Here is a 26,759-nt window from a genome sequence, read left to right as displayed (position 1 = left end):
ACGGCAGAAAAAAAAGAAATCTCTATAAGGTCCAGCTCCAGTAAAATAAAATTTGTGGGGGAGTAGATTTTGGAAACTACAATGAAGTATCACCACACACTTGTCAGAATAGTCATCATCAAAAAGTCTATAGTCTATAAATAATAAATGTCGGAGAATGTGTAGAAAAATGGGAACCCTCCTACACTGTTGGTGGGAATGTAAACTGGTGCAGCCACTGTAGAAAATAGTATGGCGGTTCCTTAAAAAACTAGAGTTACTATATAATCCAGCAATCCCACTCTTCGGCATATACCAGGAAAAGAAAAATTCTAATTCAAAAAGATACATGTACCTCAATATTCATAGTAGCACTACGTACAACAGCCAAGACATGGAAGCAATGTAAGTATCCATCAACAGAAGAATGTTTAAAGAAGATGCGGTGGGGAGTTCCCGTCATGGAGCAGTGGTCCGACTAGGAACCATGAGGTTGTGGGTTCGATCCTTGGCCTTGCTCAGGGGTTAAGGATCCGGTGTTGCCGTGAGCTATGGTGCAACACGGCTCGGATCCCGTGTTGCTGTGGCTCTGGCGTAGGCCATCGGCTACAGCTCCTATTTGACCCCTAGCCTGGGAACCTCCATATGCCGCAGAAGCAGCCCTAGAAAAGGCAGAAAGACAAAAAAAAAAAAAAAAAAAGATGCGGTGGGTGTGTACAAACATACACATTACAAAGGACTATTACTCAGCCATAAAAAGAATGAAATATTGCCATTTGCAGCAACACAGGTGGACCCAGAGATCATATTAAGTCAAGTAAGTCAGACAGAGAAAGACAAATATTACATCACTTATATACGGAATCTAAAAAAAAAGGAACTTACTACAAAACAAAAGCAGACTCACTGACACAGAAAACAAACTTATGCTTACCAAAGGGGGAAACGGCAAGGGGAGGGATAAATTAAAAGCATGAGATTAACAGATATACACTACTATAAATAAAATAAATGACAAGGATTTACTACATAGTACAGAGAACTATATTCAATATCTGTAATAACCTATAATGGAAAAGAATCTGAAAAAGAATATATATGTGTATATACATATCAAACAGATTCACTTTGCTGTATACTGGAAACTAACACAATATTGTAAATCAATTAATAGTTCAATTTTTAATTAAGGTGGATTTGAACTGAAAGATAACAGATTGCTTACTGGCACATTTCTCATCCACACTTCCCACTTTTCAGAGGCATAAGGCTTGACCTTCAAGTGCAAGGCATTTGTCATTCTCCTACCAGCTCTTTAATACTCAACATTGTAAATCTTAGATACAAGTTGTTTCTTAGTTTCACCAAAGATAGCACTTATATTTCTGTGCTCATTATTGTTTTGGGATAATTAACAAAAGAAAGAATAATGGTCATTTTTTTAACTCCTTTATCAGGAAATCTCCCCACCTTTCTATAACTACTCTATTTTAAAAGTAATTTCCTTACCAAAATGCCCCAGTCTCTCGAGTAAAGACAATCTTTGCCCCATTTGTGTTCCTTTATTTCCCTCAATGCCTCACCACGTATGTACTTAATTAAGGTGGGCTGAATTAAATGAAATGTACATTCTTAAAATTTTTTTATAAAATTCACAATTTGTTTCAATCAGTTTTATAATCATGCATCAGGCACTCGAATCCCAACAGGAGTCTTATAAATCTATGCTGTTAATTACGGTAAGAAATAAGCAAAAGCATTTATAGGTCAATGAATGCTCATCTTTAATCCTGCTAGAAAAGCAATCACTCTCTATAGAACATATTTACAATAAAAAAAAACCTTTTCATTTTATTCATTTATTTAGTGAGTAGATTGTTTTATTGCTTTAGGCATATGCTGCACTAAAATATTTTCTAATAGTAGTTTTCTAAATATGTTAATTTCTTTTTAAATGCCTATACTTACCAACTCAGGGATGTCTTTTACTTTGAGAGGAACTTGGATTAAACCCAAATGAGTCCTGAAACTAAGAGAATCACCACTTTCATAATTTGGGTTGCGAAGATTAATTAATACCTTTAAAAACAAATTCGACAAAGTTGGTTAGTTTCTTTACAGAATATTTACACTTATAAATTTGGCAGTGATGGATATTCTTGGTATATCATCACAAAATTAATAACAGTTTGGTTATGCATATACTTTACATAATTAAAATTATAAAATTATATTAAAATACTATAAATATGCTTTTAATATTCCAACATATGATCTACCATATAAAACTCTAAAAAGTTAAAAAAAACTTTTTGATGGTAAGAAAAAATAAAAGTTGTTTGATTATAATTTTTTCCAGGGAAAATGGCAGAAAAATCTAAATTGCTTGATTGTAATTATTTTCCAGGGAAAATCTTAGAAGCAAGTCTAATCCTTTTAAAAAGAGATATTGACAGAGTTCCCACTGTGGTGCAGTGGTTTAAGAATCTGTCTGCAGCAGCTCAGGTCACTGCAAAGGGGTGGGTTTGATCCCTGGCCTGACAGAGTGGGTAAAAAATCTGATGTAGGTTTCAGCTGTGGCTCAGATTCGATCTCTCACTTGGAAACTTCCATATACCACAGGTACAGCCATAAAATTTTAAAAATAAAAAATAAAAACAGATATTGACAAGGTTTATAGAAAGACGGTAGAGTAACATAAGGTGCTGCCTCTATGTCAAACCCAAAGGCAAGACAATTTTTCGGAAGCCAAGCTAACAGGAAAGACGATTTATATATTTTTTCAAAATTTAGTAGATTTAAAAATCTTAGATATTTGCCTATTCTTTAATCTAGGAGTCCCATTCCTATGAGTATGATTATGGAAATAATTAATGCTGTTTGCAGAGACAGTGTATGAAAAACCATCAAGGAAGTACTGTTTATAACAGAAAAATATGAAACAACTTAAAACATTCCATTAGAACACATTACCTAAATAAATTATGCTTAATTCATATAAGTTACAGTGTAATATGCCTCAGTGAATAAATATCACAATATAGTAAGTTAAAAAGTGATAGCATAATTGTGTTAATTGCTGTATGATGGTATTAGGAATCATTTTTGTTTAAAATTTTTTTCTTATATGTGTTTTCTTATTTTTCTAACAATTAACATACATTTTGGGGAGGGAAAAGCAGTAATTTCAAAAAATATTTTTAAATTGAAACTCTTTAGGTAAAGAAACTATCACGAATCCAGTGAAGGAGATTACAATGACAGAAAACCTCTCATGTCTGAAGAATGTATTAATAAACTGAAAACTAATGGCTGATAAAATGGAATATGGTATAAGGCCGAGAGAATTTCCTAAAACTGCAAACACCAAATTGAAACTAAAAATCTCAAAGGTATTTGTTTCAAAAATTGAGCAAAGAATCAACAGTGTTAAATATAGACTAACATAGAACAAAACAATTTTAGTCTAATTACACAAATAAGGGATCATACTGCATGGGAAACTCAAAACACAGAACTGAAAAGAAAAGGAAACCATGAATACATGGCCAAGTGAAAAGAGAAAGTATTAGAAATGCAGAAAGTATAACTAAGGAAATGATTATAGAAAATGTTCTTCAGTTAAAGAAGAATCTCAGCATAACTAATAAAAGGATCAATTCAGTAACAGTCCTCAAGCAAATAGAACACTATGATTATTAAGGAGAAAACATAGAGGTAACCACATAAAAGTTACATGAAATTTAAGTGTTAGAGAAGGGAGGAGTTTAGGAGAAATCTTTAATAAGCTAAGAGAAATAATGCTATCACCATTAAGGCAGTTTCAAACCGACTAAATTTTAAAAGGACACTACTTGCAATTGTAAATGGCCTGAGATAATTTATAATGATGTTTTATGCTGGTTGGCAACTGGTGTCAGAGACAGCAGGTCCAGGAAAGAAAGAAAAATGTGAAAGAGCCAATCATTCTCTTACGCATGCGCTCAGCACATCTTTATTGAGAAACGACGCATGTGCAAGCACCGTTCTCCCTGTCCGAAAGAGAGCAGTTTGGTTTTTGGCAGCTCTATCTTCAGCACTGAACATCTGTTAGTGACCCTTGGCCAAGATGGGACGAGAGGCACTGATTAGTCATTTCTAAAGTGCTATTTAGTGTTCCTGGAGGCACTCCGTATTATTTACATTGCTTTCCGAGAATGTACAGATTGCTGATTGCACCTGAATTACCACTGGGGTAGAAAAGACCCCTCGGAAAACTTGTGCCTTGACTCCCAGGACAAGAGAATCTTGCATGTACCTTGGTGATTCATAACCCAAAGACAGAGTGCATCTTGTGAAACTCAGAAAGGGCCCTGGGAGCTGTGTCTAGAAATGTCTATCTCTTTGTATCCTCAAGTGCTTTCTTTCACTTGCTGAAAGAAAGCCTTATGTGGGTGTTATTTTGTGAGTAAAGTCTTGCGAATCTTCAGTTATCTGACTTGACTCTGTGATTGTTTCGGCAGTGAACAAAGCTTCCATCTGATAGAGGAAGGCAGGCAATAAGCAAAATAGAAAAGATAATATGTTATATAATGATAAATGCTATGGAGAAAAACAAAGTAGGAAAGGTCTAGAAGGAGTTCCAAGCAAGGGAGCCAGAGGTGGGGGGCTGGGGGAGTAGAGCTGTGCTGAGAAGTTGACATTTTTTTTGTGTGTGTATGTGTTTGAATTTTTTCCATGAATGTTCCTTTTTTTAGTTGAAATACAGTCAACATACAATATTATGTTAGTTTCAAGTGTACCACATAGTGATTTGATATTTGCATATATTATGACATGATCGTCAGGATAGGTCTAGTAACCATCTGTACTCATACAAAGTAATTACAATATTATTGAGCATACCCTTTTATGCTGAGAATGTGACATTTCAGCAAAGACATAAGGAGTGAGGGAACATACACACAAGTATCTGGGGGAAAGCAGTGCAGGCAGAGAAAACAAGGAGCAAAGGTCCTTGAATGGCAGGAAGCCAGGGGGAAGCAAGGAGGCTAAAGCAGCAGGAGTAGAACAATCAGGAGGGAAAGGAATAGGAGATGAACCCAGAGAGGTGATGGGGTATAAATCGGATCAAACAGGACATTTTAGGTCACTGTTATGACTTTGATTTCTAAGTAGAATGAGATGGAAAGTCACTGGGTCCCAGAAGAGTGGCTTCTTCAGAAATGTACTTCTAAGGCTTCCTCTAGAAACTCTGCTAAGAACAAATTCTAGGTGGGCAAAGATAGAAGCAGAAGGAGCGACTAAGAGGCTACTGAAATAGTCCAGACAAGAGATGGCAGCTTGTACCAGTGACAGAGGAATGGAGCTGATAAGTGGATGGATTCTGGATGTACCTCGAAGGTGAAGCCGAAAGGATTTGCTGATGGATTGCATGGAAGGTACAAGAGAAAAAGCAGACTTAAAGATGGGGAATTAGAATAATTAGTGAGTCCTAACTGCCTACTGAAGAGTTCCACTTGAATGCTCAATAGGCTCTCAAATTTAATTAAGCTCATCATTCACTAATGGACCTGTTCCTTTTCCTCTATTTTCTACCTCAAGGGTAAGTTACCACTGCCCGATTGCCCAATCTAGTCAATTAAAGAACTTCCTTTTCTTTCCTTTTTCTCAAATGCCCTAGGTCTAATCAGTTCCCAAATTTTCCTTAAAAATCCCTCAAGTCTTTTGAATTCTTTTCATTTTCGAATGTCCCCTTAGTTCAGACCTTTATCACGCCTTGTCTGAATTACCAGAACAGAGAGGAAATAAAAAAGGAAAGGATTCCCTGAGCACTTCCATGTGCTGGGCAGCAGGCTACATGATTTACAGTCACGATTTTTTAATCAAATCTTCCTGATTTACTTGCCTCTAATCTTTCCACACTGGAATGTATTTTCCATGCGCAATTTACCAACACAAATCTGATCACGTTATCCCACTGCTTTAGTGGTTCCAAGGCTTTTTACATGGTGATCCCTCTGCCTGGAGATATTCTTATATCATCATTTATTTTATATTTTTACCTTATTAATATACATGTATTTAACCAATAGAACCTACCTCAAGAAAATCCTTAGGTGCGTAAACAGGTCTGAAAAGGCTTAAATCTAGGATTAATAAGATAGATTAAAACAAAATTTCGATTATATTATATAAATGCTTTTTAATAACAAATGTCAATGATTCTTTCATATTTGCTATATAGCTAGATTAATTCAAATATTTGCAGCATATCAATTATTTGTCATGCATTGTGTTAAGTTCTGGGCCAACAAGAATAACAAGACAATCCCTTCCCTTGACAGCCTAGATGACATATTCTGGAAGAAATGAGGAGTCCCTCTTCCATAATTTTGTAATTGGTTATTTGTAATTAAATAGAAAGACCATGTCAATATAACATTGAAGTTCTAGATGAGAATCATCAAGGTACTTAGAATAAAAATAATGCATTTTTAGTGAATTCCTGTAGTTGTATTGAACTGTTCTCCCTTTTGAACTTCTATATCACACTACTTCCTTTATGATGGTACAATTTCTTACCTATTCCCCTCACCTTTTTTGTTAAAGAAGGAGTGGTGAGGAACTATGTACATGTCTACCTAAACAATTATAATAGATATAGAAATTTTTTCATAGTAAATATTATATAGTTATCACTTATTATAGGTTTGTAAAATTGATTTGAGTGACTCGACTTTAAACATTAAAATGAACCAAAATAAATTCTTTAAAACACTTTAGAAGTCTTAAAACTTTTCAACTTTTAACCCATTTCCCCCCCCTGCTTTTTAGGGCTGCATGTGCAGCATGTGGAAATTCCCAGACTAGCGATGGAATCAGAGCTGCAGCTGCCAGCCTACACCACAGCCACAGCAATGCCAGATTCAAGCTGCATCTGTGACCTACACCACAGCTAACCACAATGCCAGATCCTTAACCCACTGAGCAGGGATGGAACCCACATTCTCATGGATACTAGTTGGGTTCATTACTGCTGAGCCACAACAGGAACTCCTTAACCCATTTTTAACATTTCAATGTAATCAAAGCTTGAAAGAGATTTACCTTAATTATGATTCTAAGAAATCCACTGAATGATTTAATTTAGTTTTAAAAAAAGGTTTTCAAATGCTGCTTTAAAAAAAAGATAATTGATTTAAGCATTCTCAAAACAATGGAGCACACTCTAAAAAGACAAAACAAAACAAAACAAGGAGTTCCTGTCATTGAGCAGTGGAAAGGAATCTGACTAGGAACCATGAGGTTGCGGGTTCGACCCCTGGCCTTGCTCAGTGGGTTACGGGTCCAGCAATGCCATGGAGCAGTGGTGTAGGTCAAAGACATGGCTTGGATCATGCATTGCTGTGGCTGTGGTGTAGACTGGCAGCTGTAGCTCTGATTTGACCCCTAGCCTGGGAGCCTCCATATGCTGCGGGTGTGGCCCTAAGAACAAACAAAACAAAACAACACAAAACAAAATGAAAACAATGGAGAAGACTGACTAAAGTTAGAAAATTTTAAACTGCAAAGCAGAAGTATAAGCAAACAAAATAGATGATAGTAAATTAGTGGGAAGGGAAGGTTGCTCTTTCAAAAAAAAAAAAGTTAATATTGTTATTTGGGATTCACACTTAAAAAGGCAGTTTTTTTGTTTGTTTTTTTTTCCCCAGTACCATGTTTTGAAAAAAAGTTTTCCATATACCTGGTTCATCAGTCCCCATTTCATTCCATTTATTGAGAAGTTCTTTCTGTTCTCCAACTGGCCTCTAAAAAAGGTAATTTTAAAACTGGTTTCATTTTGCAAAGTTAAGCAATGAAGCTTAAAAATAAGAATCAGTACCTTATCTAAAAGCTTAAATAAGCTACCATAACACAAGAAAAATAATTTCATCACATACGGTTAGCTATAGGGAATTATATTTAAATGACTATTATTTTACTATTACATTATATAGAGTCTCAATGGCTCAGTTAAATACGGTGCTAATGAGTCCAAGAATAGAAGGTAAATGATCTGTAATGGCCAGTAAAATTTCACAAAGAAAAACTTCCCAGTCACACACTACATCTCTTACCCCATCCAGCAATCTCAGAAATGCAACGCAAGGGGGACTGGCCAAGAGAGTGTGACTGTGAGTCAGTAGCATCATCTTCCTACACGAAAGACAGTATATTACACAATACTATATATTTAGGTCGTTTTTCATATAAATTTATTCTTTTTTTTACACCAGCTTTTTGGTGCCTTCAGTGACTTGTGCTTTGATATTATCCAAATATACCCTGTGCTCTGTCCACAGCTGGGAATAAATAGCAGGTGGGGAGAATGAAGTGAAGAGAAACTTGTTCTCTCCTACTCTGAGCAGCTATAAAGAATCCAGAACATTCCTCAAGTGGTTTTTCCCTCCTTTTTCATCTCTTCACTCTCAAAGCCCAGAGTGACAGATAAATGTGGACTGTTAGATCTAAATACTTCTGCAGAGAGATGACAAATCATTCAAGAAGACTAAAGGTAATGAAAGTCTTTAAGGCGCATTTATAGCCTTACAGACAAATCTCTAAATAACCTATACTGTAGAGTCTATATTTATTCTCAAGATATGTTTATTTTGAAAAGCATTACAGCATACCTAATAGAAATCTGTTTAGACTACACTCCCATAGTTGGCCTTTTACAGATTTTTGTTTCAAAACACACTGATATACTAGTAAAAGAAAAACAAGATAAACCTGCCTACAGCTGTAACTTCATGATCCTTCCTAGTACTTGATTCACAATAAAATACTTAAACGTTAAACATACCTTTCGCGCCAATGGGATGCTCAGTTCAGTGCACATACTATTTAAACTCTTCAAAATTCTTTTTTCCCAACTTCCCTGAAACATAGGGAACAATCTATTATTTTTGGTTAACCATACCAAAACTGATTTAAAAATTAAAGATATTATGAGTTATATGGAAACAGTGAAGTTGGTTGAGATTGGTTATCTTTATTCATTAGTTTACTAAACAAAGTTTGATTGCTGCCTACTATGTGCCAGATACTATCCTTAGTGCTGTGAAGTAAGCCATGAACAACAGGAAGTCTCAGTCCTCATGAACTGTTGTTCTAGCAGAGGGTGGGAATGAAGATAGATTGAAAAAAAAATCATTAAGTTGTGTTATGGTAATAAACATTATAAGGGAAAATAGCAGATTATGAAAGGTAAATTAGGAGTTCCCATCGTGGAAATGAATCCAACTAGGAACCATCAGGTTGCAGGTTCAATCCCTGGCCTCGCTTAGTGGGTTAAGGATCTGGCCTTGCCTCGAGCTGTGGCTCAGATATGGCGTTGCTGTGGCTCTGGCGTAGGCTGGCAGCAACAACAGCTCTGATTAGACCCCTGACGCCTGGGAACCTCCATATGCCGCAGGTGTGGCCCTAAAAGGACAAAAGACTTAAAAAAAAAAAAGAAAGAAAGGTAAGTTACACTTAAGCATTTTATAAACGATACGCAGGAATCCCATTAATGTCCTAGTAAAATACAATTTTATAGTAATTGATATGTTGCATTTTTCCAAACATGATCTCACCCCTAAATACTTCAGCGTGAATGTTCTAAGAATAAAAATCTTCTCCTATATAACCACAATAGTACTATCATACCTAAGAAAATAATATTTCATATCATCTAATATATATTCCATATTCAAAAATTTCCAATTGTCCCCAAAACGTCTTTACAGTTTTTTGAAAATCCAGGATCCATTAAAAATTAATGCATTGCAAGAGTTCCCACGTAGCTCAAGCAGGTTAAGTACCTGCCATTGTCACTGCAGTGTCTCAGGTCACTTTAATCCCTGACCCAGGAATTTCTGCATGCAATGGGTGCAGCCAAAAAAAAAAGTAAATAAAATAAAATAAAATAAATGCATTACATTACATTTGGTTGTTATATCTCTCTATGTAGCTTGTCTTTTTTTTATACTGACTTTTTTTTGTGTGTCTTTTTGTCCTTTTTTTTGTTGTTGTTGTTGCTGTTGCTATTTCTTGGGCCGCTCCCACGGCATATGGAGGTTCCCAGGCTAGGGGTCGAATCGGAGCTGTAGCCGCCGGCCCACGCCAGAGCCACAGCAACGCGGGATCCGAGCCGCGTCTGCAACCTACACCACAGCTCACGGCAACGCCAGATTGTTAACCCACTAAGCAAGGGCAGGGACCGAACCCGCAACCTCATGGTTCCTAGTCGGATTCGTTAACCACTGCGCCACGACGGGAACTCCCCATACTGACTTTTTTGGAGTCCAGGCCAGTTGTCTTTTAGAATGTGTTACAATCTGGATTGGTCTTACTGTTTTTTCACAATATTGATTATCTTCTTCTCTTTCCCCTATATTTCTTGTAAACTTGAAATAATACTTAACATTAATGGTCAGTCATAAATTGATTTTTCCATATATACTATATTTTAGTAAATTATTCTTTTAATGCAAAGCTAAAATCCCATAATTTCTTTTTGGTCTTTTTACTAACATATGCCTACAGGACAATTCTGACCCACGAGAACCAAAATAAAATGATACCAAAGCTCCAATATTTGGACCAAATGAGGAGAAAAAGAGAGAACTGTGTACTAACTTATTGGTAGAGAATAGTTACAACTATAAAAGTAGAATAATAATACTGAGTTCCTTTATGTGATTGTTACAAAGACTAAAGATGTAAAGTGCTCTGAACAGTGACGCCATCATCATCATCATCATCATCATTCAATAATGGATAGCTTTTATTACTGCCATCATTATTCAGAGCTTCCTCTTGAAAATATATTTATTTATTTTGAAAATACATTTAAATGCATTACTCTCTATCTGGAATATACTCTCTCTGCTCTACTCCCATCCCAGCACACTTACTCCTACTTTATCTGAATACATTTTATTCACCTTCTAGATCTTCACCTCTATTAAGCCTTCTCTTACCTGCCCCCCTCCCATGTAATATTAGGAACATTTGATTATGGGTTCTCACAGCAGCTCTTCTTTTACCTATCAGGGCACGTGTCACACTTGTCTAGCACAAAATCAGTTCTCAATAATTGAACATATTTCTACTCTAAGTTACGTTAAAAGCATTAAATTTTTTTTTGTACAACTGCTTAAGCAATGAATGAACAGGAAAACAAATCATCTATAGGAGAAACACAGAGCTGTGTAAAATGCATGAGGCTTAGTTTATTAAATATATAGAAATAGGTTTTCTAGAATAAAAGAAAACTCTTCGTAATTTGCATGAAATAGCCCCCAAACTAATTCCATTTACTGGCTTCTTTTCTTTCCCTTCCTCCCTCCCTCCCTCTCTCTTTTTCTGTAAATAGTTCTCTTAGATCCAGGACTTAAAATACACTTGGGTACATTTCTCATGACCAAACAATCACTGCAATACAATCCATTTCCACCCTCAACATCCCTCTCCCCAATTTATCTGGATAAATCTTATTTAACTTTCAGATCTCAGCTTAAAAATAATTTCCTCTACTAAGCCTTCTGTCACTTGCTCCCCCAACTCCAAACTGTCCGGGGAGCAGGTATGAGAAAACTTAATTTTAAAAAAAAGTAATTTCAATAAGTCATTATCATAAAAATAAAATTTGCCTAAGGATTAAAAATCCAGTCTCCAAATTTGTATTATCTATTCTATTATACAAAAACCAAATTTCTAGCTATTGAATTATGATTCTAAAAATTCTCATTTTCAACCACTAATAAAAGCACTCTTGAGTTGATAAAAAGACTCTCAGATATATAAATAAAATTAAAGTTACAATAGGCATCAATGTGTGGTTCAAAATATATACTGCACATATTTTCAAGAAAAGCCTACTACAGTCTCAAGCAGGAAGACCATTTAAAATAAAGTGATATTTTCTGTAATTATATTGACAAGAAATTGACAGGATATTCTGAAACATATTTAACTTATCCTTTATAAAATTATTCTAACAAAAACAACTCTTCAGGTGTTTTCTATGTAGCACAATTTTAAGTGAGTAATCATAGTTCTCCTAAATGGATATCCCATTATACCCAGTATTTCAACTTACTAAATTTAAATTTAATATTAGATGTAATAGAGAAAATCGTTATGAAAAAATTATGCAGAAAAGCAACTAGAAAAGAATTAGAAGGAAGCGTTCTGAATGAAAAGGTTGAAGAAACAGAGCTACGTGATTTACATGTGTTTACATATGGTCTTTTGTTAAATCCTATGAGATAGGTATCATTACTCTCATTTTGCAATTGTGGAAACTTTTTAAAGGAGCACATGAAAGTAGAATGGAAAAGAATATTAAGAACTGAAGTAATGCTCTACAAATCTTCATTCAACTATCGTTTTTTGTCTATGATTCACAACAAAAGCAGAAATTTGGAAATGATCCAAAAGATAAGAAAGAATACGACAAAAATTGAGAGAAGGAAAGAGGAAAAGGATGTCCAATTCAGAAAAATTCAAATTTTTATGACTAGAACAGGGGGAAATGAGGTGTGATGGTTATCAAATAATGAAAAGACACTGATTCAACAAATATGTATTGGGCACCTACTAAACACATGCCACTAAAAGATGAATAAAATAGCATTCCTGAAGAGAGGGTAGGGAGGATAAGACAGAAACACAAATAATATGGGACAGGTTGCAAAAAGTTCATAAGATCAGTCTATATGTCATAAACCACAGAAAACAAAAACCAATAAGCAAAGAAGCAGGAAGCAAAACTTCTACTTGACAGCAGAACATATACCACTTCCCTGAAAATCCTAAAAATAATGAAAGAAAAGTGACCCCAGTGGTTGGCCGCATCTTCCCTATTTCCTGTTCCATATCTACGACAATGAAAAGGTTGGCGGGATTTTTCCAAGGTATCCCTTCCTAGAACTTCAGTTAGATGGTCAGAAATCATTTCCACAGAAGCCTTGGATGGTCAGAGAAACCATTTCCAAAGACATCAGAAATAGGAATAGAATTTTTGGACCATGAGGGGAAATCCAATATGCAACAAATAGCTGCTTTCAAGCTGGGTCATCCTTTAGGTTCGCTCAAGACCTTTAACCTTAAGTGGCGTTCCTTTATTCCTTGGTCTCACTAACATGTATTGAATGCTGTCTACCTACAAAGCACAAAGCTCAAACCAGTTAGCAAATGTTATAAGGCACATATAACTATTTAGCACAAGAAACAAACTTTCCAACAAGTAAAAAGACAATCGAAATGGGTTAAGTCAGTGAAATTGTGAATTCTCTGTTTCTAGAAGTTCTCCACCAAAAGGAGATGAACTCCAGAGACTGGACTGGATATATCTGAAGGTCCACTTTAGCTTCAGTTTTATAGATACTTAATTTTTACCTGGTCCTATTTGGGAGGTAAATAAACAATCCCTAAGTTTCAAAACTAAATGCTCAAAAAAAAAAAAATCACAGCTATTCTTATGTTATTACTTAAATAAAAATTTCAGTGTACATCCAGCACCAAAGTGGAATTAGCAAGTAAGTTTTGAAAAATGACAGTGCACTAATATAAAATAAGAAGAAAGTAATAGTTTCTACCCCAAAGACTTACAAAACAAAATACAGATCTTTTAAAATGTTGTTTAAAAGGAGAACAAATAGCCTTTTACATTTAAAATGTTTAAATAGGAAGACATTACCCTTTACCTAAACCCATATCCTCTCTAAATGAGATTATTGTTGCTTTAAAATCAGTTTCACCAATAATTGGAATCTATGGTATTAACTCAAAGGACTTTACGAGTTTTATAAATAAGGTAATTTCTAAGCCATGAGAGGTAAAAAATCAACAAAAGAATTGCAATTGTATTGAAATCTTTAAATGAGTATTAACTATCACATTGCTTTTTTATAGTAATGAAAGTAAGAAGAAATTTAGAACCATCGATAAATACATAGCATGCAAAAAACTATGAAATTATAAAATTTGAAAATTAATTTCTTCACCCTGAAAAGAATAAAGTAAAACAAAATTATAACCCAGCTATCTAATGGAAAGAGGTTTTAGGAATTCTCTCGTTGTAGAAGTAACACATTAACTCAAGATAATTTGAAAAACAAAATAATATGTAAAAAATAAGAAACAAGAATTCAAAAATTTCCATCAGCCAAAATAATCACTGTTAACATTTTATTCTCATCATTTTTATGCATGTATGTATACAATTGAGATGTATATATGTGTATACACACACATGCATATATATACACATTTAATTAAAGTGGAATTATATTGTTTTATAGTTTTCCTTTTCCATTTAAATTATATTGTATGCAACTTCCTCTTTCATTACAGTTCTTCAAAAATGTCATTTCTGATGCCTGTATAATATTGTCTTTCGGAGATTCCACATTATATTTAAGCAGGCCTATTGCTGTACATTTAGATGCTTTTAAATTTTGTACTATTATCATGAATGTAAGTTTCTATGTTTCTCTGATTCTTTCCTTTATATAAGGTTCAAGAAGTGAAAGTACTAGGAATAAGGGTATGAATATTTTCCAAAAGGGAACATTTTCTATTTTTTGTTTATTTGATTCATTCATTATTTGCATAAATATCTATTGAGCATCCACCATGAGCCAGGCACTATGCCAGATGTTGCAGACACACTGTGAAGACAGACAGTGGTCCTGGAGAATCTAGGGATGACGCAGACCAGCCATCTATGGTAGGAAGCTGGGGAGCCTACCATTTGGAGGACTGGCAAGATGGGATAAGTATCTGGATATTTGAGATCTGGGGTTCAGAGAGCCTTCTCAGAGAAACTACTATCTAATCCAATGCCTGAAGAATGTGCAGAAGTTAGAAATATGTAGGATCTGAGGGGAGGCAGCTTGGGGGAGGGTCAACAACATGAGCACAGGTTCTCCTTCTGGGGAACAGCCTAGAAGATCAGGTACACTTAGAGAGAATGTGTATGTGTGGGGAAGTGGGGACGGGAGTGGCAGGAGGGGGAGGGATAGTGGGATGATAGAGATGAGACTTGAACAGCAAAAAGAGGCAAGATTATTCATGACCTTTTAAGCAAAAGGAAGGAACTGGAGCTCTACCCAAAAAGTACTACGAGTTTTAAGAAATGGACTGACAATACAGAAGGCAGAAAGGCCAGTTAGGAAGGTGATGAGAATTGAGGTAATACAAAACTATCAAAATTCTCATTTTTGCTGAGGTTACTGGATTGACAGAGAACAGGATAAATTCAACCACACAGCACATCTTGAGTTTGCCTGAGCATTTCTCGTCCAGATGCAGAAATAGGCTGAATATCAACAGGTAGGGCAGATTCTGGAGTGGCTGTCCAGGTTCAAATTCCATGTCTTCCACTTAGTTTTACAAAAGTGGACTTATCTAAGACCAGAAGAGTAACTCACCTCACAGGGTCGGCATAAATATTAAATGAGCGAATACTTGTGAAGCACTAGAATGGTACCTGGCACATAATTTGGGCTCTATGGGCTTACTAGTATTATTTTATAAGAAAACTTAGGCACTTATAGTTATCACACTGCATGTAAGTTTCTTCAAATAGTGCTTTCTGTGAAAGTTGTAGCAAAGTAGCTCCCAAAGTATTTTACATGGCAATAGGTCATACAACTTTGAACAACACTGGATTAAATAAAAATTAAGCCATTTCTTTACGGCAGAACCTCTCAGAGCCTTTAGCACACCAAAATAAATTGTAATGAACAAAATAAAGAAGTATTAGATTAAAAACCAATGTATAAAATAAATATCGGTGACTCCATACTGATATAAATAAATGACTGAATAAATAAATCAGTGGGGGAGGGGAGAAAACTCTTCCAAGCAGAAGAATTCCAAATAATTTCTACAGATACTCCTCCCTCCAGGAGGTGGAGTTAAGTTCTCCTTCTGAAGTCTGAACTGTTACTTCCTTTCAGAGGGTACAGTGTATATACAAGGGGGAAAAAGAGTGGCTTACAGTGAAAAAACTTCACAAATACTACCACAGTCAGGCAATCAAGGTCAACATCAACAGTGATATATCATGTTGATAGTATGTTACCATGATATAACTTAATGAATATAAAAGGCACTGCGATCTTTCTCCAGAAACCCCACAACCCCAGTCTAATCACGAGAAAAACATCAGACAAATTCCAAGAGAGGGATATTCTACAAAATACCTGACCAGTACTTCTCAAAACTGTCAAGGTCATCAAAAACAAGGAAAGTCTGAGAAACTGTCATAGCCAAGAGGAGCCTAAGGAGAAATGACAACCAAATGTAATGTGGTGTCCTGGATGGAATCCTAAAACAGAAAAAGGACATTAGGTTAAAACTAAGGAAATCTGAATAACGTATGAACTTTAGAAAATAATAATGTATTACTATTAGCTCATTAACTGTAACAAATATACCACAGTAATGTAAGATGTTCATAATAGGGGAAACTGGGGATGGGATTTATGGGCACTCCCTGTTCTATCTTTTCAATTTTTCTGTAAATCTAAAACTCTTATAAAAAATTAATTCCACTAAAAATAATAAAATAAATTGTGATTCACCAAGAGGAAGGCAGTGTGTGCCTCCACTCCCAAACCGCCTTGTCCCCTCTTGTGGAGCACCCCTCCCGGCTAGGATTCGGCATAAAACACTCTGGAAAATGCTGTCGAGGATAAGCAACCTCTTCCCCTCATCAGCCCAGAAAACTTGCCGGCCATCTTCCCTACAGCACACAGCACTTTCGTTACACACAGGTCCACAGGTCCACCTCTTCGTTCAATGACTAAATCACAAAGTTACCTGAAGGCAGAATCTGTATCTACTTCATTTCTGAATCTCCATAGCGCTAGCAGAGTGTCTTCTATGCTTTCCATAAATATATTTTAAATAAATATCGTAATAATTGCTAGACTAGATGATAAATATCTTTACTTTTTAATTCATCACAAACTTAACAAAGCTCCTGCTACATAAAGGTCAGCATACTGGATGTAATGGTTATACGAAAATGTTTTTATCTTTTTTTGTGTCTTTTTTTTTTTCCTGTTTTTTCTAGGACCGCACCCATGGCATATGGAGGTTCCCAGGCTAGGGGTCTAATTGGAGCTGTAGCCGCCAGCCTATACCAGAGCCACTGCAACACGGGATCCAAGCCGCGTCTGTGACCTACACCACAGCTCATGGCAACGCTGGATCCTTGACCCACTGAGCAAGGCCAGGGATTGAACCCTCAACCTCATGGTTCCTAGTTGGATTCGTTAACCACTGAGCCACGACGGGAGCTCCCACAAAAATGTTTTTAAATTGTGACTGCTTTCAAGAGAAAAGTCAGAAAGATGCATACAGGAATTACTATAATAGGATGCAACTTGTGATAAGGGCCATAAAATGATTGTGTGCTCTACGAGTCCAATAGGGAGATATCCTTTTCAACATGGGTAATAACAACATTAGAGAAGAGATGCCATTATAATCTGACACAAAATAAATGGGATTTTCATACTGCAAAGCAGGCAGAAGGGCTTTCCCTGACAGGAAACAACATAAGAAAAGTGTTAAAGATGCAAGAGGAGGAGTTCCCATTGTGATGCAGGGGAAACGAATCTGACGAGTAACCATGAGGTCGGATAATCCCTGGCCTCGCTCAGTGGTTGGGGGTCTGGCATTGCTGTGAACTGGGGTGTAGGTCACAGACGAGGCTTGGATCCCACGTTGCTGTGGCTGTGGTGTAGGCCGACAGCTGTAGCTCTGATTCGACCCCTAACCTGGAAACCGCCGTATGCCACAGGTGTGGCCCCCAAAAAGCAAAAAAAAAAAAAAAAAAAAGCAAGAGGAAAGGCAAAACGATTTCCTTGAAAGGACACAAGGGGCAATTATAAAACAGCAGAGGCTGAGAAAGTGAAAGGACAGATAGTAAAAACTCTTAACATTTGTTAGGCAACTGGTAGTCACTGAAGGTTGTTGGAAGGCAGTGAGTCACATTTGAGAGTTCATCTGCTTGTAGTTAAAGCAAATAGTATTGAAGGTACATAAGGAGATGCAGAAAAGACTGAAAAGTTGGCAGATGTAAAAATTAGACAAGGAGGTAAATTAATGTCTGAAACAAAGTAAGTGCCCAGTAGAAGACAGTTATCATTATCATCATCGTCATCACTCCGGTAAAGGCCTTGATAATGAAAAAGAAGCAAAGACGAAAAGATTATGGGAAGAAATAATTTATAGCACTTAGTGACTACTTGACATGGAAAACTGAGACCAATGATATTTAAATCTAAATTACTGTAATAATGATAGAAACCAACTAACAGAAATAGAAAGGTCAGGAAGAGATGCTTATTTCAGGAGTAACATAATAGACTCGTTTTGAGACATGGTAAGTTTGATCTCATAGAAGTAATTTACAGTAGACAGCTGATCACAGAAGACAGGAATCAAAAAAGAGGGAAGCTGTAGAAGCTCAAATCGGATAATGAGAATATTCTTAACAAGTGGCAAATGTTAAAAATGAATGAGACAGAGGGAGAATTCAGGGCTATAAGAGCTTTTAAAAACTACTTGAAAAGCAGATCATGAATAATTAATAATTAAAGGATTGAGAGGCAGAAAAATGAATCCACCGGCAGATAAATGGATTTAGACTAATCTAATGGGAAACATAGAACTTGAGTGATTTTCCTCTTAGGTTTCAACAGTTTGGGAAAAGAGAGAAGGTAGATGGTCGAGGTGGCCTTAGAAGGAGGACCGGAATGTCAGACACCATGGAAGTCAGATGGGGGAAAAGATACGAGGTGGAAGAGAGGACACGATAGAGTCCTTCAATCCAGACTAGGAAACTGTCACACAAACAAAAGAACTGCACCATAGAATGGGAGCTGAAGAACTGGATGGCCAGAGGAGAACATATGTGGGAAGACAGGTAACTGGTACAGGAGGTATTTAGTGTGACCATGGTTAAGGAATCAATTAAAATCTCAGAAGTTAGGAGTGCCAACCCAACCCTCCACACAATGGAAAATCCAGTTATAACTTGACAGCTGGCCCTCCATACCCGTGGTTCCAAACTGCAGTGTCAACCAACTCCGGAGAGTGAAGTACTATAGCATTCAGCGTTGAAAAAAAGTCCCCATTTAAGTGGATCTGACAGGTTTCCCCATGTTGTTCAAGAGTCGACCGTATTTCAGCAAACAGTTACTAAGTGCTCTGTGGGCTGTGCTTGGATGCTGAGGATAAAAAGCACAGTCCCTGCTCTTAAAGAACTGAATAATTTAGCACAGGGATTTGCAAACCTTCTGTAAAAGGGCAGATATTAAAATTTTAGGCTTTACACGTCATAAGGTCTATAAGACAACTACTTAATTCTGACACTGTAGAGCAAAAGTAGCCACAGACCATATATAAATAAAGGAGCATGACTATTTTCCAAGAAAACGTATTTTATTAATTCCTATAATTTTCATGGGTCACAAGACATTATTCTTCTTTTGATTTTTCAACCAGTTGAAAATGTGGGGAGAAAAAATATTCCTAGGTGCCAGCCACACAAAAACAGGTGGCAGGGCAGATTTGGCCCATGGGCTGTAGTGTGGCAACTCTTGAACTAGTGGGTAGCCTGGAGAGAGGAGGAACACCGCACACACACACAGCGCGCACACACTTACCGTTCACACAGTCTCAGCAACCAGCAGAGGGCTTTAAGAACAGACCTGGTATTTTCTCCACGTCTCTTCAGTCTTAATAACAAACCAACTTCTCGGTTTTGTCTTTTTACACTTATGCTAAAACTGATACTTTTTCTAAAACTTCCAAAATTTTCAAATGTTGCCAAAAAATACTTAGATCCAAACTTTTTGTTTTATTTTCCACACACATTTCATTAATGACTGGGCTTTATGACACATTGATAGTAAATACTATCTGACTGGTGGCCCTTAAGGTACCACCTAGAGACGGAAATATATTACATATTTCCTCAGATATCTTCCATGGTTTTAGTTATATTGTTTCCTTTCACCACCTAATTTTGAGGGTTTTAAAAATGAAAATAAAACAGAAAAATTAAAATCTGCCTAACGTCCCCTGCTGTGGAACATGGTAACTCCGCAGCAGAACACCTCAGGAGCTGCAGAACCGCTATGATAATTGCTGAAGCTGGGAGATGGATGCATGGGAGTTCTTTGGGGGTGTATCTGAAAATTATCATAACAATTTCTGAGACTATGAATGGAGAGAGAAGATCAACTTATGATGTCCATTAACTGCCTCAGCAGTGGCAGGGAGAGTCCCCGGCACCAGGAGGAAGGCCGAAACAAAGGCCAGCCAAAGAAGTAGGGGCATATGACAGAACACATGAGGTTTCTATTTTAACAGCTTTTTAGAGTTTCAACTTATTTTATTTTATTCTTTTAAAGTGACGTTTGTAGTTCCCATTGTGGCTCAGTGGTTAACGAATCCGACTAGGAACCATGAGGTTGAGGGCTCAATCCCTGGCCTTGCTCAGTGGGTTAACGATCCGGCGTTGCCATGAGCTGTGGCGTAGGTTGCAGATGAGGCTCGGATCCCACGTTGCTGTGGCTCTGGTGTAGGCTGGCAGCTACAGCTCTGATTAGCCCCCTAGCCTGGGAACCTCCATATGCCGTGGGAGCGGCCCTAGAAAAGGCAAAAAGACAAAAAAATAAAATAAAATATAATAAAGTGACTTTTGTTTTCAGTCCATTGTAGATACAAGGTTCATTTGAGTTCTGTAACAGAACACAATTAGTATGTAACAACCTGCTGTGAAAACAAACATATTTCAAATACGGAATCAGTAACACTGGTATCAAAAGGCAAAATTTCAAGGGAAGAAGGAGTACAGTTCATTCTCATTTTATTCCTTTAACATTACAGAGCATGAGGAACAAATGGTTGCATATTCCTTTATCAGACTAAATTTTAGGCCAGTATGGCATATGATTTTTTTTTTTGGCTTCTACTCAGTGTTTTCAGGTTTCTTACAGTTGAGTACATGTTGGTTACTGAAAGTAAAAAGGAAGAGTATGCACATACCATTCACATCACTTCAGTGGGCCTTACCAGTCCTTCAAAGAATAAAATAGGCCTGCTATTAATAAGGATCTTTCATTCTGCATTATATGACTTGGTGTAGAAAAAAAACTAAAATGAACAATAGCCAACCTGTGCTTTCCTCATGTACACCAAGGGTTCCTTAAGATGTTCAGGAGGTGCAGCAGGGTGACTAGGTAAAGGAAACCTAGGGACAAAAAGAGGGAATTGAATATTATATATTACTCTTCATAATTAATCAGTTACCTTGGTTAAAAATTACTTACCTCTGTAATGTATGGTATAAATGAAACAGGAATATTTATTAGCAGTTCCGTGTGCTTACACAAGGTACAACAACCTAATAAAACTTTAATTCTTATCCTACTGGTGCTGTAGTTTTAAACTAGTAATTTAATTGTTCGTTAAAAGTTATAGTGAATTCACTAATTTAGGTAATTTTTAAACTATTTACTTCTAAGTGCTTATGTGAAAACTTTCACAACTGTTAATTTTAGTATATACATATTGTAACAGATGAATTTTTAAAGTCTAATGTCTAAAAAAATCCATTAACTTACTAATATATCAACTTTTCTCATTTCTCCCAATTTCCTTTTCCATAAGATTATATATATTTTTAGTTAGTTGAAACAATAGTATACTTTCGTAATAGCCATGTTTTAGTATATAATATATTAATTCAGAAATTTAATAAAACTTTTAAAATTTAATATGAATTTTTCTGTTTTCTAAGTAACATTACAGTTTATATTCAAAATGTATTGTTTTTATTTAGAAAACAGATTTATTTATTCAACAAATATTTCAGGGAGTTCCCATCATGGCTCAGTGCTTGGCCAACCCAACTAGCATCCATGAGGATGCGGGTTTGATCCCTGGCCTCGCTCAGTGGGTTAAGGATCTGGCGTTGCCATGAACTGTGGTGTAGGTCACAGATACTGCTTGGCTCCTGCGTCGTTGTGGCTATGGCCTAGGCTGGAGGAGCTCCAACTGGACCCCTAGCCTGGGAACCTCCATATGCCGTGGGTGCAACCCTAAAAAGACAAAAAGACCAAAAACAAAAAAACATTTCAGCCATTCTAGGTCCTAAGTATATGGTGGGATTAAGACAGTGTCTCCTGTTCTCATGTACCTAATATTCTAGTGAAGAAAGGCAGTCAATATTTATAAAAACAAATACATAAATAGAGTAACATCTAATAGTAATAAGTGACATGAGAAAATGACAGCAGGATAGAATCAAAAATGGTTTGGAAGGGCAGAGAAGGTGTCTAGGAAAGCTAACACTTGAATCAAGACATGAGTGAAAAGGAGCCAACCATTCAAAGATCTGGAGGAAGAATAGGCAAAAGGACAACAAGCACAAGACTTTGAAGTGGGAAAATTTAGAATGTTTAAAAATCAAAGGAGTTCCCGTTGCAGCTCAGTGGAAACGAATCTAACTAGCATCCATGAGGACACAGGTTCGATCCCTGACCTTGCTCAGTGGGTTAAGGATCCAGCACTGCCGTGAGCTGCAGTAGACTGCAGCTCAGATCTGGCATTGCTGTGGTTGTGGTGTAGGCCAGTGGCTCTGATTCAGCCCTAGCCTGGGAACCTCCATATGTCTTGGGTGAGGACCTAAAAAGACAAAAAAAAAAAAAAAAAATCAGAAAAAACCCAGAAGAGTTGGAATGTAATGACTGAGACACAGAGTGATATACAGTCACAGAGAAGGCAATAGGAAAACACAATAATTTAACACTTACTTAGAGGTTTCAATCTTTCACAACAACATATAACTCCCTTGGAAATTAGTCGTGGAACCTATAGCTGTGGTCTATGCAAAGCAGTCATGTTCTAACAATCAAGAACCATACACTGAATTCTCAAGAAATTCCTAATTCAAAGGGGGACATCAGCACATCAAGAACTAATGACAGACCAAGTCACTTGCACCTATCCCAGAATCTCATGTAAAAGGCTCCAATGTTCATAAGACACCCTTTTGGAGTAGAAAAAGCCAACCTATCCCACCTAATCGATAAGACAGTTTCACTAACTGATTATTTCTGGCTAATTATTTTTTCTACTAAAATATGCATGCCATGTACCTAAACAAATCACCTTTTCCCACTCACAAATTAAAAAATTAGAAATGATAATCCCTAGATACCTCAGTATTTCTTCTAATATGAAAGATAGATTAGAAGCTATATATTTTATACCACTCAGTATATCATTTGTAAAGAGATATGTGGTTTGTAATTAAACATAACTCTAAAATCCTTCCTTTTAAAAGTAATTATTTCTAAATTTCATAAAACTTAGAAATTTAGGATTGAAACTTGAGAGCACTTACGGATGATCTTAAGAGTTATTTAATGCTCAAAAGAAATTTATCCTCCAAAGAGGTTAACGAGTGGTAACCCTAAAATAATTCATATTAAAACCAAAATAATTAGATATTTATTCATTTGTAAATATCTACTGAGAACCTACTAGGTGTTCAAGGTAACAGAAATACAGCAGTGAACAAAGCACGTTAAAATCTCTGTCCTCGTGGAGTTTCCATTCAGTAATAAAAGGAGATGAGGCTCAGCAGGCAGGAACGAGGCAGAAACCTGCAGATCACTCTTGACGTCTCCCTCTTCCCGTCTCCCCAGATCTGCCCAAATACTTCTCATCTTTTTCTACCCCACTGACACTGTTTCAGGCAACCAACATTTCTTGCCTACATATACCTGACACATTCATATTGTCTCCCCTGCTTCCACACCATTTTCAACCTATTTGCCAACGTGCCTGGCTGTCAGGCAGGAGCAGTGTCTTCCCTATTCACCAGTGGTTGTGTGTCCAGTGTCCAGCATGAGGCCTGGCACATACTAGACACCCAGTCCACTGTGAACAAGTAAATGCAAATGTGATCATGTCACTACTCTGCTTAAAATCCTAAAATGGTATTCACATGCTTCTAGGATCCAGTCTATAAATCCCTGAGTACAAAGCACATCCCTGCCTACAGATCTAGGCTCATCTTTTCCTATGCCCCGTTCCTCCCCTCCATCCAGCCATACACTTTTGTTCCTCCACTATGCCACATTCTCTTCCACCTCTAAACTCCTGCACCTCTTGCTCCCTTGTGCCTAAAGGACTTTTCTTTTCTACTCCTTCTCCGGACTAACTCTAGCTTAGCTTTTTAACTCAGTCTGAATGTGATTTCCTGTGGTAAGTCGTCATGACATCCCCAATCTGAGTTAAGTGCCTGCCCTAGGTATTCCTTGTACTTACCCTATTATAGTCCTTATTATATTGTACTGTAATTGCCTCTTTAAAGTCTCTGTGTCCCACTTGGATATAAACTCCATAAAAGCAAAGACCACCTACCTAGCTCTGTACACAGCATAAAACAAGCGCACAGTAAAGTAAGAGGGCGAAGAAGAACTCTGATTAGGACATTTGGGAGGTGCCCAGGTCTACTACATGAGGACTCTTCCAGAAAACACCATGAATGTCCACAGAGATTTATTCAACCTTGTGACCTAGTGTAAGGTACCTATTACCCAAAATCTTTGCATTTGGGGCTCATTATTATCAAGCACTTAATCGTCTCCAAGGTATGGCAGACACTTGCATATATCTACTATGACAGTAGACTATAGTATATGTTTTTATAATATATCCATATATAGAAGGTTAAAAAAGGTTTATATATTTCTTTAATTTATGTTCCTTAAGGGAAAATATTGGGTCTTCTAATTCTTTATAAACTGCTCTTTACAAAATACACTGAAGACTAGGACACAGAAAGAAATGGGTACATTTTCAATGTGAAGACTTTCTTAAGTCTTACAGTAAGTTTAGGATCAACAGTTACACTGAGTTTTCCCAATTCAACAAATATTTATTCTGTGCTTGCATTCTCAGGTGGCTCAATAACTATTTGCTGACTCAATGTCATTTGTTTCGGAGTTCCCATTGTGGGGCAGCAGAAACAAATCTGATTAGCATCAGTGAGGACAAGGGTTCAATCCCTGGCGGGTTAAAAGATCTGGCATCGCCATGAGCTGTGGTATAGGTCAGACATGGCTCGGATCCCGAGTTGCTGTGGCTGTGGTGTAGGCCAGTAGCTGTAGCTCTGATTCGACCCCTAGCCTGAGAACTTCCATATGCCATGACTGCAGCCCTAAAAAGACCAAAGAAAGAAAGAAAGAAAAGACAATTCTTATTTTATAAAACTTTTAATCCAGATAAGAAATAAAATATAAATAAATATATGTCAGATGTAGTAAAAGGCATGGGCTTTGGAATCAGATAGCTAGAGGTGAAGCCCTAGCACTGCCATTTACTAGCTATGTGATGTTCAGCAAGTTACTTAAGTGGTCTAACACTCAGTTACCTCTTCTGTAAAATGATGATAATAAATTCTACCTCACAGGGTTATCATGAATACCACATAATATAAGGCAATGTATATAAAATGCTTAGCATAGTGATGGACATAAAAGAAGCATTCAATGTAAGTTATCATTACCATAATCTTAAGTTGTTATCAACACAATAATAGTTAAACAAAAGTAGGCAATTTTAAAGTGGGAAGAGCTAAACTGGGCTAGAGTTACAAGTTTCATGGAGTAACAGAATACATAAATTTTTCTTCTATATCTATTAAATAAAAATATGACTAAAATCTTTGGAATGTTTATTAAAATAGGTAAAAAACATAAGCAATTTTCAGATATGATCTATATGGCTTATGTGTCCACACTACTATTAAGAATGTGAGTGTGGTTTTTTGTTTTTTCGGCTCCAATTATTTAACTTAATGAATATTTCTACTTTACTTTTGCTTTTTTTACTTATCCATTTAATGATTTCTACCAATGAAAAATGCAACAGAATATGCTACATCCTCTTTATTCTTCTGATTTAGGTTAGGAAATACTCTTCCCCTACTCCGAGGCGTCTTTCCATATGAAAAGGGCTCCTTCACTGTAACTCTCTTGGCCTCTCTCCAGAGCTTTCCTCACTACACCCCAGAAGAGGTTTAATGCCTTCTCCAACTTTTAAATTTTGGAAGAATAAACTGGACAAGCTCATCAATGCTATTTAACTGGAAGGTTAAGTCTATGTAAGTTTGGAGTTCAGCTAAGGAGCTTATTTTGCTCTTGCACTAAGTTACGTCCCCCTGCCTAGTCTTCATCCCAAACAAAAGTATAATTTTGATCTCCCATTGGCCTTTATGTTTTATTTTGTTTCTCAATTTGTTCAGAGCCCAAGTGAGGAAAAAAGATGGCATTACTGAGCTCCTTCGAATATCCCAAGAAGTTACTCAAAAATATTTAATTAACATCTATTATGTAGGATATCAAATATGACAATGAATGAAATACTGTCCCGTCATCAAGTAAAAAGGCGCTCTGTCTCACAGAACAATTTTCAGGAATGCACTATACCACAAAAGTAGCACTCATCAGTACCATTTCCTCAGTGAGAATTTTAATTTGGAATTATACACAACAGATGCTTTTCTTCAGCCCCTATCAGTGACAGAGACACTGAAGTTACAAGTTTTAATGGGCAGAGATAAATCACCATGGCCGTATTAGTCTAATCAACCCACAGCGTCTCTATTTCATTTGGGGAATTTTAAGCCTACTTGTCATGATAAATGTCTTTCCCTTGGGTGACTA

The 26,759-nt window shown here is 36.6% G+C and overlaps 1 protein-coding gene across 4 annotated transcripts in view; it reads right to left on the bottom strand.

Moving 5' to 3' along the window:
* Positions 1 to 26,759, bottom strand: part of TBC1D19 (TBC1 domain family member 19) — a 120,776-nt gene that overhangs the window by 77,439 nt on the left and 16,578 nt on the right. For 3 of the 4 annotated variants that reach the window (XM_047798790.1, XM_047798791.1, XM_047798792.1), the window contains 5 exons: positions 21,196 to 21,271; positions 8,807 to 8,881; positions 7,706 to 7,769; positions 6,061 to 6,107; positions 1,948 to 2,058 (listed from right to left, as the gene is read on the bottom strand). In XM_047798790.1, coding sequence (XP_047654746.1) covers positions 1,948 to 2,058; positions 6,061 to 6,107; positions 7,706 to 7,769; positions 8,807 to 8,881; positions 21,196 to 21,271 — 373 coding nt within the window. Of the gene's footprint in view, positions 1 to 1,947; positions 2,059 to 6,060; positions 6,108 to 7,705; positions 7,770 to 8,806; positions 8,882 to 16,202; positions 16,330 to 21,195; positions 21,272 to 26,759 lie in introns of those variants that run through there. The other variant, XM_047798793.1, reaches the window with a different exon arrangement.

Source organism: Phacochoerus africanus, chromosome 10 (genome assembly GCF_016906955.1).
Source record: "Phacochoerus africanus isolate WHEZ1 chromosome 10, ROS_Pafr_v1, whole genome shotgun sequence".
Classification (NCBI taxonomy): Eukaryota; Metazoa; Chordata; class Mammalia; order Artiodactyla; family Suidae; genus Phacochoerus; species Phacochoerus africanus.
This window is presented reverse-complemented; position numbering and strand designations above follow the sequence as displayed.